The sequence below is a fragment of the Pocillopora verrucosa genome, chromosome 3, assembly GCF_036669915.1.
Source record: "Pocillopora verrucosa isolate sample1 chromosome 3, ASM3666991v2, whole genome shotgun sequence".
Classification (NCBI taxonomy): Eukaryota; Metazoa; Cnidaria; class Anthozoa; order Scleractinia; family Pocilloporidae; genus Pocillopora; species Pocillopora verrucosa.
The window spans coordinates 16,627,195-16,641,006 of record NC_089314.1 but is presented as its reverse complement, the minus strand read 5'-3'; the positions used below and the strand labels follow the sequence as shown (position 1 = coordinate 16,641,006).

At 38.3% G+C, this 13,812-nt stretch overlaps 1 protein-coding gene across 4 annotated transcripts; it reads left to right on the top strand.

Moving 5' to 3' along the window:
* The first annotated feature begins 310 nt into the window (after positions 1 to 310).
* LOC131780797 (cytochrome b5-like) lies at positions 311 to 12,298 on the top strand. Of its 4 annotated transcripts, none has more exons than XM_066163949.1 (7): positions 311 to 337; positions 8,250 to 8,325; positions 8,730 to 8,914; positions 10,049 to 10,085; positions 10,447 to 10,538; positions 11,362 to 11,406; positions 11,755 to 12,298. In XM_066163949.1, exons 3-6 carry the CDS (start codon positions 8,762 to 8,764, stop codon positions 11,395 to 11,397), a joined length of 318 nt encoding a protein of 105 aa, XP_066020046.1. In that variant the 5' UTR covers positions 311 to 337; positions 8,250 to 8,325; positions 8,730 to 8,761; the 3' UTR covers positions 11,398 to 11,406; positions 11,755 to 12,298. The 4 variants fall into 4 exon arrangements, 3 of the variants coding, with proteins under 3 accessions (XP_066020046.1, XP_066020045.1, XP_066020047.1); XR_010716985.1 differs by lacking the exon at positions 311 to 337 and adding an exon at positions 7,137 to 7,260 and having other exon boundaries at positions 11,118 to 11,406; XM_066163948.1 differs by lacking the exon at positions 311 to 337 and adding an exon at positions 7,137 to 7,260.
* The last annotated feature ends 1,514 nt before the right edge of the window (positions 12,299 to 13,812 follow it).

Here is a 13,812-nt window from a genome sequence, read left to right as displayed (position 1 = left end):
CGATGACGATTATCGTACAAGGATTAAGCCCCATTACAATGGTCAAAGGGCAAGTCACTCACAAGGTACAACTACAGCACATGACAAGCTAAGGCTCACAAGACTTGCATAACGATTCCAAGATAATCTTACAGGCCTAAACAAATCCTAAACACTTAGCGAGGACAATCCTAATTTTAGTAGTTTCCAAATACTTCTAATTTTAGTTGTTAATAACAATACGAATATACATGAGAAGGCTAGTTTTGGGCGTGTCAAAGCAGCAAGAGATATAACGACGAATGATGTTATGGAAGACGTAGAAGTTATGTACAAGCTCATCAGCAGAATTTTAGAGGTATAATGTTCCAACATTTAAAAAATATCATCTTTGCATAATTTTTATGGAAGTGTCGCAAGTTTGAATTTCTGATAACATTCGACAACAGTACCTTGTATTTTGAAAGGCAATGAAATAACAACCCTGGGAAATTAGGAAATGTTTCCTTTTATTTTTTCTCAGAGGGCACGGTAACGAATCCTGCGATCTTTCTGGCTCTTAGTGCGGTCCGGATTTTCCTTTATTTCATAGGTACTGAGATTTACCCACAAAAATCGTAGTGAATAAATAACTCGTTGATACGTATCAGAAAACTCACTCGTTCGCTGCGCTCACTCGTTCGTTTTCTGATACTACACAACTCGTGAATAAAAATCGTACGCGCGCATTTTCCATGAAGTAATCTCTATTTCTCTGTCCGCTTCCGTGAGTCAGCCGAGAACATACCTGGCTTCGTTGCAGTTTTTTATAGATACATTCTGTTTTGCCAGCTGAGAAGTATTTTCAAGCAAATAATTTTTAAGTAAATCAAGCCGATTAATAAGTTATTATTACTTTCTTTCCTTTCTCTCAAATAACTTTCATTGGTTGCCAGCAAAAACTTGTTTTCGAATTGAATTTGTAGAAGCAAATGTATCATTAAATGGATTAACACGCGGCCTAAAAAAGTCTGCAATTAACTTGAATCCTTTACAAAACTTTGAGATGCTTGTTTTCTACTGAATAAATGGATGTGACTTTCATTCATTTAATATCTGAATTCTTTCAAACAATTTTCTCGTAGCATAACAGAGAGCAAAGTTTTCAGTCCTACTACAAATACGCTTTCGGTAAGCCTTTGCAAGTCTGTTCAGTTTGGCCATTCGTACCGTAAACTGCACAATAAAAACCGACAGAATTCAGGGAGAAAAACCCGCATTAAATTCCCATTGGGTCCGAGTTAAAGTGTCTCATTTGATTTTGGTGTTTTGGTGAAGAGAGCCCAGATTCACACGCGCCATTGCAGTAAACAAACAAGCAAACTCCCACAACTTCGAAACTTATCATTGAATTTACTAACAATCACTTCCCTTGCCATTTACTGATTAAGCAAAGGTATTCTTCGTACACTAATCATCGACCGAACTGAATATTACTTTCCATTAGATCACTGAATATTTTTGAACAAAAATTTTTGTGAGTCATTAATTTTGAGTTTGTTTACCAAAACAGTACCATTATTTTTTTAAAAGTGTACATACGCTATTTTTCTTACGTGCTCTCTAATTGACACGTGTCAGATTGTGGAAGCTTTTTAAGAGCTAATGTCAACATGTATCAGACAAACAGTGGCAAGTCACCCAAAATTTGCTTTCACTCCTACTTTCATATTTTGAAGCCCAATATGTCCTAATAATTGCTGTGTAGTTTTTTTTTTTGAGCGAGCGCTCAAATATGCAAATTTTCACCATGAATATGACCGGAGTTGTGTGACCTCATGTAACGAATTTACTAGACCTCCGGTATTTTTGACAACATAATCCTTTGTTTTATCATCTAAACTTAATCCTCTGTCATCATTGAAGTTGGCAAAGATATATTTATTTTTTGGTGAATATTTTTGTCCGACATACTTTTTCTATGTAAAAAAATGAGCATCAAAACAAAGACAGTTCTAACAATGACCAATATGGCAGAATCTACTGAGCTTCCAGCTTTTAAAAGACAAAAGGATGGTTATAAAGTTACTGTAAAAATTTCCTTGTGTATTTGTGTTGCTCTATCGTGAGACAATTCAAAGTCCGGCAAAATTTACTTGCTAGCGACTATGAAATCTACATGGTGTGCCTACTTGTCGCCACCGTTTACTGGCATAAATCACTACAATTTGCAAAAAAATCTAACATAACACTCTTACCTTGTTTATTTATGATTTTATAAGACCATTAAGCTGCTTCGGCTATTATATTACGCTTGGGTATTACTTTTTGCCAGGAGCCCAGGTTTTACGTTGTGTTTTCCCCTATCCCAGTTATATCAGAAGCTACGGACCATTAGATTTTTGATGCAGGGTGGGGGGTCTTTTGCCAATTGCACGATGTTTTTTCTTCCATCAAGGCAATGATCCATTTTTTCGGGGGTTATTGCCCAACACCCTAACACCAAAAATCGGAAATGGTTGAGGATGCTTGTCGTACCTTTAAGGGGCCAAAATCAGTGATCTGGTAGCTGGTACTTTTTAGGGTGTTTTTCGCTCATTAAAAATCCTGCTGAAATAAGCATTACTAGAACGATTTTAAAGATCTGACTTGTGCCTCTGGATTTTTCAATTTTTTGTGTTTAAATTGGTACTATTTAGGGGTAGACATCAGTTGTTACCACTCCCACACTGATAAGACTCAGGTACCTCACTATAATTTTATAGGGGTCGTTTTCGAAATTCCCGGCGCGCATCCTCGCCCTCTTTTGTATAGGGGTTTAGCAAGAACAAATTTTAATGTGATTTTCGGTGAAGAGAAAAAAGTTTTGTCAGCGTCTTGTAGCTAGTGCGGAAGGGCCCTTTACCACTATGTGTTAATTGCGCGTCCCGCCAGTGCTCAGACATTAGTATAGTAGCAAACCTTTATTTAACTAGGGTAATCCCTTCAGAATACTTAAAAGCATATCTGTTATCAATAGGAACCCTATAAAACTCCCCTCTGTCTGGATTTTTGGTAGCCTATTGACCAATTCCCAATCGAGACCTAGGTCTGACGGGACGCGTAATTTTGCACAAGGTGCATGGTAAGTAGCCAGGTTGTATGAATTTTGCAGACTTTTTGCGTACTATCTGAGGTACACGCTTGCCGATTCCCCAATAGGCTTTTGGAATCGACTTTACCCTACCTTTACCATGGCCGTACACTTCTTTAGGCACTCTACATCCACTAATGGAACCACGACTCCGCCCAACACCGGTACCGAGATTTGATCTATGAGTGGGGCAAATTGTAAAATCATCGATATCTTTTGGCGTCTCGAAGATCCCGGCTCGCGACAAAATAAGATCAACTTCAGTTTCTGGATCTCCGCAAGTGACTTGAAATGTCTTTTTCACAACTACGCAAGGGAACGACCTGAGATATGCAACGTCGGTCTTCTAGATAACTATATTTAAAAGTCCTTTCTTGTACTAATCGAAAGGATCTTGAAAAATACTTTGTCGTTATCGGCCGAGAAATTTACAGGTGTTAGCAAAAAACACACACTCAGAAAGGTTAACGCGTTAAACGAAAATCATAAAATCATAAATGTTTTCGGGCTCGTCACGTTCCAATTAGGGGCCTTAGGCGAACCACGACAACGAATGTAACGAGAACGAGTCAATAAAGAAAAAAAGATCTAATAGGCAGAACAGTGGCTTAGCACGTCTCATTACTCCTGAGATCATCGTGTCAATGCCAGAAAAGCTCGAAGACGACGATGAAATTAGTCTCCTCGAGGGCGATACAGCCAAACTAAGAACTTCCCATATGTCCTTTAGAAGCTTCGCTGACGAATTAGTGATCTACAGGAGTCGCAAAAGAACCGCTAATTTTGATACAATACATTACTGGGCGGTCAAACTCGATTAGAGCTCAAAACTGGCAACTATCTGACTGACCACCTTGGTACTCTTTTGAGTTGCTGCAATGGTTCATTGCGATAAATGCATCATGCACTAGGACAGGCACACCTTTGGTTATCAAATTACAACGCCGCGAACAAACAAATTCCTGACTGAATGGACAGATGAATATTGGAAAACATGAAGATTTTAGATATATGAAAATTCATATATTTGCACTGCGGTGGAGAGATGAAATTAAGAGATCCTCGCAGCTAAGAACACTACTGAAACGAGTAGTTGTAAATAGGACCTGAAAAAAATTCAGGCCCGTACGGGATTTGAACCCATGACCTCTGCGATACCGGTGCAGCACTCTACCAATTGAGCTAACAAGCCAACTGGGAGCTGGTCAATGAATTGGGTCTAAATAAACATCCAAGTGAATGAAGATTTTAGATATATGAAAATTCATATATTTGCACTGCGGTGGAGAGATGAAATTAAGAGATCCTCGCAGCTAAGAACACTACTGAAACGAGTAGTTGTAAATAGGACCTGAAAAAAATTCAGGCCTTCACATTTATTGTATCTGCATGTGTTATCAGTTGCCACGAATACATAATTGCAGTTAAGTTTCTTGAAAAATTACATATTGTGCATCAAATTTGTAGTCTTTTAGGACATAAAGAGAGTCTCGTGAGACGAAGTACTATTATCACAATGGAAAAACGAAATGGAATGCACTTTTGGGTTTAATGGCATAATCATTTATAATCATATGCCAAGACAATTGCCATATTAAAGACAAAGACAAGACAATTTGAAATTCCTTTCGTAACCCGCAAAACTTCCCCAAAACCACTAATCATCATTAAAAATATCAAAATGGAAAGATGAATCAAGGAAAAACGAGAATTTTTTAGAATGAAGAGGATCGACACTGACTGTAAAGGACTAACCCTTGACTTAGCTTATGAGTAGTCGGAGTAGCTGAAAATATGCGATGTGTATTGCGTAAATGGACGCCACGGCCACGGGACAAATATTTCAAATATCAAAATTTTTCGACACGCTTTCGTTTTTCATTATTCCCGGAATTTTTTGGCGAAATTTGAGGAAAATCTGTCACATCTGTATACCCCATAAATTCGCTTGAAGTAGTTGTATTCCTCCCAAAATCGAATCGGAGATTTTAGCTGACATAGGTTCGCAAACAACTCGCGCCACGCTAGGAGATTATCTCGCAAACCTTTAGGACAACGGAACCTCCTGGTGTCAATGACGATAGACCAAATTTTCCTGGAAAAGTAACCCATTTCAGACATGTTCTAAGGAGAGAAACAACGAATCGACGCACAGCTTTCAAAATTACGATTCGAGGCGATTGTTTGGACCGGTTTTTGTTTTTTTGTTTTGTTTTGTTTTTATTTATTTTGTTTTTTTTATATCAGACTTTCCTCCGCGTTTGATTTTTCTATGAGCAAAGATTTTTCCATAAACAAAGAGTTTCCACGAGTGAATTTTGTAAAATGCGCGATGTAAACAAAGTATGTAAATAACATGAAAATCGAGCCCCGACATGAGCGGTTGCCGTGAAAATTACCCCAGGGGATTCGCCCAGGTTCGAGATCATGACACCCTCCTGATTTATTAACTTTCATTTCAAAATAAGTTTTTCTAAATAACTCGGATGCTTTTAAAGATTTCAGAAATTTTTTTATGGAAACGTTAGGTCAAAAGGTTTGAATTCAGTTTAGTCAAGTAAAAGAAAAATTAAATTTTTTCGGCCTCTGAAAGTGAGAAATAACCTTAAGTTTTGCTTGACAGTATTGGATTGTATGAAAATTCTTCTAGCCAATCAACGTAAAGGAGTTGACACACCTCCAATACGCTCTTTCAGCAAAATCATTTTTGAATACATATAAATAGCGCGTCGTCTAACAATGTGGTCTTTTGTTATCCTGGCTAATATTTTAAATTGCTATGGCGCAGTTCAAACTCCTGTTTTCATGGTTGATGATTTTGCAAACGACAAAGCTTTGATCGAGAAGGGGCTTTACAGTTACCACAACACTTAAAAACTCGATCGAAACCTTTGAAAGAAGGTTAGTAACGAGAACTAGCTTAAACTTGTGAATTGTTTCAGAGAAAATTATATCTTGTGTTAAATTTTCGACGGACACCTGACTGAAACTAATATTTAGACCATCTGCTTTTGTGTAGAAAAACTCAGTTCCTTTTTCGTGACGTGCTTTTTTCGACCCTCGTGTTGCATTACGCAACTCCTCTCTACGATTTGAATTACATAACTCTTTGATCGTACTTAGATGACGGGGCAAAATTTCCGCACAGCCTCACACTACATTATGCATTCAGTTCTTGGAGAGAGAGAAAACAACGCCAAAAACAATACATTGCCTTTGGGAAAACAGATTTGTTTTACAATTGTATGTGGCTCTGCCAAGAGTCATAAGTATGGCGATATAGAGTTCAAGCATCTTTTGTTTGAGTTTTGCAACCGTTTGTTCCGCCGAACATACTGGACACAGGGCAATCTAACGCAATCTTTCGCAACTATGGCCAAATTTCCGGCCCGTTGTTGCATAAGTTCACGGATTATTTTTAAGAAGATAAGAAAGGCTGTCTAATAAATAATCTTTTTTAAAAAGTCAGTTACAATTTGACAACATAACATCATTTCGGTATTAAATCACTGATTGATATAAAATTCCTATTTCTGGCGAAGAGATTCTAATGTTTCTGTTACATTCATGAGTGCGGTACCTCAAAATATGAACAAACTCTGCTCCATCTGCGGAATTATTCGCCAAAGACAACGAGGTTATTATCAACAGAACAAAACAACTGACCAATGAGTGGAGGTAAAGTGTGAACAATCACCAAGAATTGTTTTGTTCATATTCAAGTTATATAGTTCTTGGTGAGTTAAATTCATTTTCTTGGTATGTATTGTTATAAAGAATAATTATGACTTATAAAACTTGTCTGTTAGAGAGTGTATATCAGCTCTAAGTTCCAAAAGAAATTCAGACGTTTAGAAAGTTGTGTTCTTTAGACGACGTAGTCTTTTTTTTCTTGGTGTCGTCCATAACAACAAATTTTGATAGAGCTGAATATTAAAGTTTACTTATTCACTTCAGTACTGTAAACAGCGTTTACGTGAGCTATCGCTCTAGTGAATTTTCCGGTTCGATAACGACGTCATTTGATTTGATAATAGGATCCGTCGGAAACTTTCGAGGAACTGTCAAGAAAAGATCTTCGCAAACGCACAATTACACTGTAAGGGCCTGTGCAAATGTGTGTGGTTCAGTTAAAGAGACGAATTGGGCCTTCGTTATGTTCACACGAGGTAAATTTTATCGCCAAGGCCGGTAACTTGAAAGACCGATTCATACCTAAAATTTCCTGCTTGTGGTTGTCGCGCGAATGCAGATAAATCGGTATTTAGATATTCTCGGTATTTATATGATTCGGAAATGTTTTCGTCAGAATGGATGTTTCTGTAAAATTTATTTTGAACATTCCAATGGTTATTTTATCTGGACTGAAAGCCTCTCTCAAGAAAAATGTTGTTAACTAAGTATCTTCCAGGGTTAATTTTGTGCAGAGGCGTCTCGCCAGATCTTTAAAAACGTTTGTACTATTTCGCCCCCATAATCGCGCTTATTTCATCACCTTTAACGTACTTAGAGAGAACATCTTAGAGTTTGATTTAGGAAAATTTGCGTGCACTACACATATAACATAATCGCCTAATCCCACACCTGAAGAAAGACGTGTTACCAAGGAAGCGCCTGGTCTAGGAATCGTAAACCCTGTTCAACTGATCCGAGACCAAAAAGATAAATTCCACTTCAGGCTAAATTTGTGGGTTAGTTGCAAGCGACCGAACTCTTAATACAATACTTTCACGCTTCGTGTAATCAGTTTTGTATGCTTAACCCAGCTTTTGAACAATTCAGAGTAGCTGAGTGATTGGAACAATAATATCAGTCGTCTAAATTTATCTTGAATGATGCGTACGTCTGATTCGTTTATTAATTCTTGTTGGTTTGTTTTGGTTTGAATGGGATGATTCTTACCAAATCACAAATCTGACAAATTCATCTAACCAATCAATCGTTTTACAAATACGTCACTGTATTTCGTATATAATGCTATTTTCTGATGTTTCAATTATTTAAAGCAGGTCATTGTTATTTGTTATTTGTTAGTGAATACTCCGAAACCAAATATATTCGCACGTAATTAAGAAAAGTTTACTTCATACTTGTGGCTTTGTGAGAAATTTCGAGACTTTTATATGATTCAAACCCCTTTTCTCGTTTAAAATGATAGTTTTACATTCAGATCGTTGGTAAGCCGGAGTACAATTACGGACCTCAGAAACAAAGAAATCATCTCTGGCTACCAGGTACGATACAAAAGAGATTTAAATAATTTTCATTTTGAAGGAAGTTTATCTTCAAGCCTTCTGCGAGGAGGAAATGATTGCTAAGGGAAAATATAGAGCAATACCAATGGTAATCGATTCTCCTACGGTCCATATGAAGCCGACTGTCGCTTTGCGATTCTGCACTCCAGAATTTTTAAAATCTAACCCAGCACCAGCGAAGAATGGTATTGTTTAGAAATTCTCGGAAAGGAAATTTGTTTTAAGTTACGCAGTGTATAGTGTATATCGTGCAGGACGAAAGATCGCGATCCCCATCAAAGTGGTGTAGAATTATTCGCTCGCAAAGGACATAGAAGGCACTGATTTTATATCTTAACTATTATATCTTTCAAAGTTAACTGATTTTTTTTTTCTTTCCTAAGATTAAAATAGTTCAGTATTTTCGCTGCGGTTGATGGACCCGATATCCAGCAGTCAAAGGATGACAATAATTCCAACAAAATCGAAAATATTTTCGCTGATGGAAGTTTCGTTTCACACTGACATGTCTTCGTGTTGGATTGTAATTCACGATAAAGTGTATGATGTGACCAATTTTTTGGACGAGGTAAGTTAAATGATTATTTGGTAAGGATGGAATAAAAATTAGCGTTACGACTAGGCTTCAAATGGAGTGGGCTTGGATTGATTTATGTTTTATGTACCTTTGGCCAAATGGTATCCGAGTTCGTTCTTAACGAAATCTTATTCCGGCCAGAGTAAAAACATGCAGATTGACACCTACCGATGAACACCCTTATTAAGAGGATCTTTCTAAGAGGGGGATGGGGGGGGGGGGGGGGGGGGGGAATGAAGCTACTGTAAATTGGTAGACAGTAACAGCTCAAGTGATGTGTCCATATCACAGCTGTTTGGACTCTTAAGTTTGTAACGGCCTGATTACATGGTAATAACAATAACCAACTTTGGTTGGCGAGAGTAAAACGTAAGAGTGTAGATGTTGAGCTTGAGGCCCTGCATGGCTGTATGACTGCAAGGATTTAGATAAAAGATACATCATGTACATGATCCGAGCAGGCTCCGGAAGCCAATCCATGGCTGTATTTTAATTAACGGTCGTGAAAAGCTTAATTTTGTCTACGAGATATTAACCATCAACCCTACATCAGTATCCATATTCTCCGTGCTGTTCTCTGTATATTTCCTAAGCTGCTAACAAAGAGAATTTGTTGAACAATAAAGAGCTCATCCAGTTGGTAATCATTTTTTTATGCTCGTGCTCTGAATGTTTGATTCAGGGGTGATATTGTAAGGAGGAATTAGATGCTAAATACTTTCATGTGTTAAAGGCTTAATACTGTTGAAATTTAGATAATAGAATTAAGATGTAACATAATTCGATGGTTTGAGCTTCGGGCACATAAGGAAATTCAAAAATGAGTCTCAGCTGACTCACTAAACGCGACTGATTACGTCTCGTTAACCAGGCTGGAAATTGTTTTTTCCATTAACGCGATGTAGCTTGAAATGTTGCGATTTATTGACCTCGATGACCGTGGTAATACTTCCCATATGGAGAGACAGAAATTCGTCTTGCAACCTCAGACCAGTTGGGTAATCAAACTGTATTATTTCACACTAAAAGTAAGCTTTTCGGTAAATCTGACCTACATACATCCTTGGATATAAACTTAATTATCTTTTTTTTTGAGCTTGGTAATTTATTTTCGGTCTTCTTCAGCATCCAGGCGGAAGGGAGATCATTCTAGAACACGCAGGTGAGTTGGTAGAAAATCAAAGCAAACAGCTGCTTAAGCTGCAATATTCTGCGGAATTAAGATGTGTTAAGTCCATAGTTTGCCTTTTCAAGCCGGAAATTGTCACCATTTAGCAAGAACGGCAAAATCTCTTTGAAATCTTTGAAGTTTACATGATGTGAAACCGGGATGAAAACGATCTTTAGAAAGTGGTTATTTTTTGGATAGCATATCGATGAGGCTCAAAAAACCAACAAAACTTTATTCGGTAGTTGTAAATTCGTTCTTTGCGTGTTCAGACTAGTCTGACTCAGGACAGTTGTTATATTACGCCACATGGAAGGGAACTGAACTATCGCCAGCCTTTGCCTGTTCATTCCAGGTATGGATGCTACAACTGTATTCCAAGACATAGGCCACTCGTTTGAAGCTCTAAAGATTCTCTCTAAATATCAAATTGGAGAACTAAGAGAGGTTAGTGTATAGTTTGAAGTAAAATTTTTCGGTTAGACACCTAACGGCATGCTGATTAATTAGCGCCTGACTGCAGGTCGAGGGGTCCTGGTTCGAAACCTGGCCCAGTCATCGTGTCGTATTCTTGGGCCTAGCACTAAATTCCTCCGCTGTATCTTTCCTACTAGCAGTTTAAGAAATTGGAAGCGAACTTTCACGAAGCTTGACAAAATTGTTGGGGTGGGGGTAATTTGCTATGGAGTAACATCCCATTCAGGAAGGGGAGCAACACTCCTAATCACTTCACACCTCAATGATCGAGGTAACCTCTGTTACCTTACGGACCACTTCTTTAAAGTGCTGAGTCAACCTATATGTTGTAATGCATCAACCCATCGGCGCTTTTTCTTCCCCTAACGCATAAAGTTGATGTAAAACCGATTTCTGGTAGCAAGAAACAGCACCTTTCGTATGGCGTTCTCTCAGTGATCAGAGACAACGATCAGTAATTGGATGTTCTCTAGACCCAAAGGATTTACTTCGTTTAGTGTTAATCATTAGAAATCCCTATTTCTTTATGTCCTTTTCTGACATTTATAGGTATTTGGACTCCCTAGAAGCTGCAAGAACTGAATCTCGCTCACCGAATTTTACCAAGAAACCTGACGTGTTGCAACCGGTGTTCTTGCTATGGTTTCGATCGTCTCAAAAGCGAAAATGGGCGCGAAACCAAAAGAGTACCCTCTTGGCTAGGTGTCCAAGGCTAGGCAGCTGTCCTGTTTTTGTTACAGTGTCACTCATTAGTATTGTATTGTGAAAACTATAATCTTCTTGTTTCTTTCAGAAAGACAAAATCTACAATTCCAAGCCCAGACTATGACGATCAAAGGTAACGTACAATAAGTTTCATCAAGACTAAGTTATTTCGCTCAATGTAATTCAATTAAAAGTTAATTTTCCAAATCACTCATCGCAAATCTTTAGTCAATAAATTCTCTGCATCGTCAAAATTAATTCTTAAAAGAAAACGTTCTCCGTCGCGTTGAGCTCGTCATTGATTGAAGTAATCTGAGGGGTGTTCGGTTGTCTTATGCTGTCTTAAGTTGTCTGGCTTGGTGAATCTGTGCACAAACTAAGCCAGCTATTGCTGTTGCTGTACTATGCTTAACAGCAAAATATTAAGTCAACAAACTGCGGGTGAAAACTTCATTGTTGTTAAACGCCGTTTTCTTGTCAGATGTCCTCCTTGGTATGGATACAAATCTAGTGTGCGGATATTTGGTTTCCCTTTAACCAGTGGCTGAAGAACAAGGCACCAAGTTCTTCCACACCGAATTTAAAGTTGCAGCTGTTAAAGGAGCACAAGAAAGAACTGCAGAAATAAAATCAAAGACTCACAAGTCTTCTTGGTAGCCTTCGTTTAACATGAAGGAAACGCAGCATCGATTCTGGGAATAAAAGGTTGTCCCTGAGCGCTAAAAATGATCATATCTTGGTATCTCCGTGCTTAAGCACTTTGCAAGTGAAAACGAAAACATAATCGGAGAGCCGTATAGCAAATGTAATTTAAAACGCTTCTGTTAAAATGATAAGTCTTTTCTAACTGACCCGCCCCCCAAAAAAGGAAGTTAATTCTGTCCTTTATACTACTTGCTTATTCTTCTGCCGTTTTTGGTTTTTCCCTATCACACTTGTTAAGTTAGACAGTATTTTGGAGTTACATGTAGATAGCTCTGACCACTTGTGTTACATGTATAATTATAAGCCGTCCATCAGGCGAATGTAATCAAATTGTCTTCAAGTTGATTTCAAAATTAAAATTGAAATTGTCTCATCTTGTGGATTCGCCTCGACCTAAAGCCGGTTACAAATACTACATCTTCGATTCATAGCTCAAGAGTAGTTCAATGATTGTGAGTTTCCCTTGTTTCTTTTCTGATAATCAGAAGGTGCATTAGCAGCAAAAACAGGGCGGAAACACTTGAGCTATTGACTGAGGCAATTAATAATTGTTTTTAAAGGCATACCTCTTTCTTTAGTGTACGCTCAATAGTGTTTAATTGCGAATGTCGATCTACGAAGATATTCCGAAATAAAAAATTAGAAAGATCGGCTCAAAATCAGGTAAAGTTTGGCTTTTGATTGTTACTTACCATCACTCACCCATTCACTCACTCACTCACTCATTTAGATACCACATGTAGCCTCGCCTCCTACAGGAGGTAGTAGCCTCAGAAATGAGAAGGTAAGGTGCGCATTACGATTAGATGAAGGAAAAAATTGAAAGAAGAATAGAATGACGCTGCTGGCATGACTGAACAAGATCACGTGTCTCATAGGATTCCGGCCAGCTTACAAATGTTGTATAGTTACACCGGTGAAGATAGAAGGCCTATGCAATACAGAATCAAGGAATACAATCGTAATATTACACCTTAGCCTGCACCCACGTCCTGAACTCAGGCAAAGTAAAGTATATTGATTGACACCTACATAACTATACCCAGGAATAACATGAACTCTGTAAACTCAGAAAAAAGAGCGGGTAACTAATCACAGTAAATTCAGGAGAGCCTCATACTACACAAAGCGATGTGCAAGAAGTCGCCTCGTCATCAGAAGAGGGTAAAGCTTACGACAAATGACAATGACGGGTTTAAAGTTATTACACTTCACCAGCATGAAAAACATTTTTTTTACATTAATTGGAGATGTGAACGCATAGCCTTAGTGCTCATTCGTCAACTTGACAGGAGGGACAGCGTATAAGATCCCATTTGGACATACCTCGCTGGAACCGACAAAAAGGGCTAACATCCCTATCACGGAGATCATTGCCAAGTTCGAGCTGTCACAAACCTCGAAGCCGAAAACAAAGGCACTGGCAAAAGGAACTGATTATTTTATAAAGCAAACAAGTAAAACCCCCCTTTAAACAATCTAATATCACGATGAAAATGCCAGCTGCGTAACAAAGACCTAATACACCGTCACAACAACCGGAGAGGCGTGCCTCAACGGATCTCCGAGGGAAAATTAAAGCAAAAGGACAAGGGTGCAATTGTACCGATAACAGGAGTTGGACATCAACCAATCATAGCAGCACATCACTCCTCAGGGTCAAGAGTGACCAGCTACACTCATCACCAGAAAAAGACCACCAGAATACAGTCGCAATGTCATCTTCTGCATAGGTTGTGACTATATCGTAGCACAACAGGAGACACTTTCAAAATGTCGTAGAGAAACACACGTAAACCTGGCACATTAGCCAAACCGAGTTTTAGTGGTCGAA

Excerpts from the sequence above, each read along its gene's own strand:
- LOC131780797 (XM_066163949.1), top strand. The coding sequence starts at position 8,762 with ATGGACCCGATATCCAGCAGTCAAAGGATGACAATAATTCCAACAAAA. Across the intron at positions 8,915-10,048 it reads TGACCAATTTTTTGGACGAG|CATCCAGGCGGAAGGGAGAT; the intron begins GTAAGTTAAATG and ends GGTCTTCTTCAG. Across the intron at positions 10,539-11,361 it reads AAATTGGAGAACTAAGAGAG|AAAGACAAAATCTACAATTC; the intron begins GTTAGTGTATAG and ends TGTTTCTTTCAG.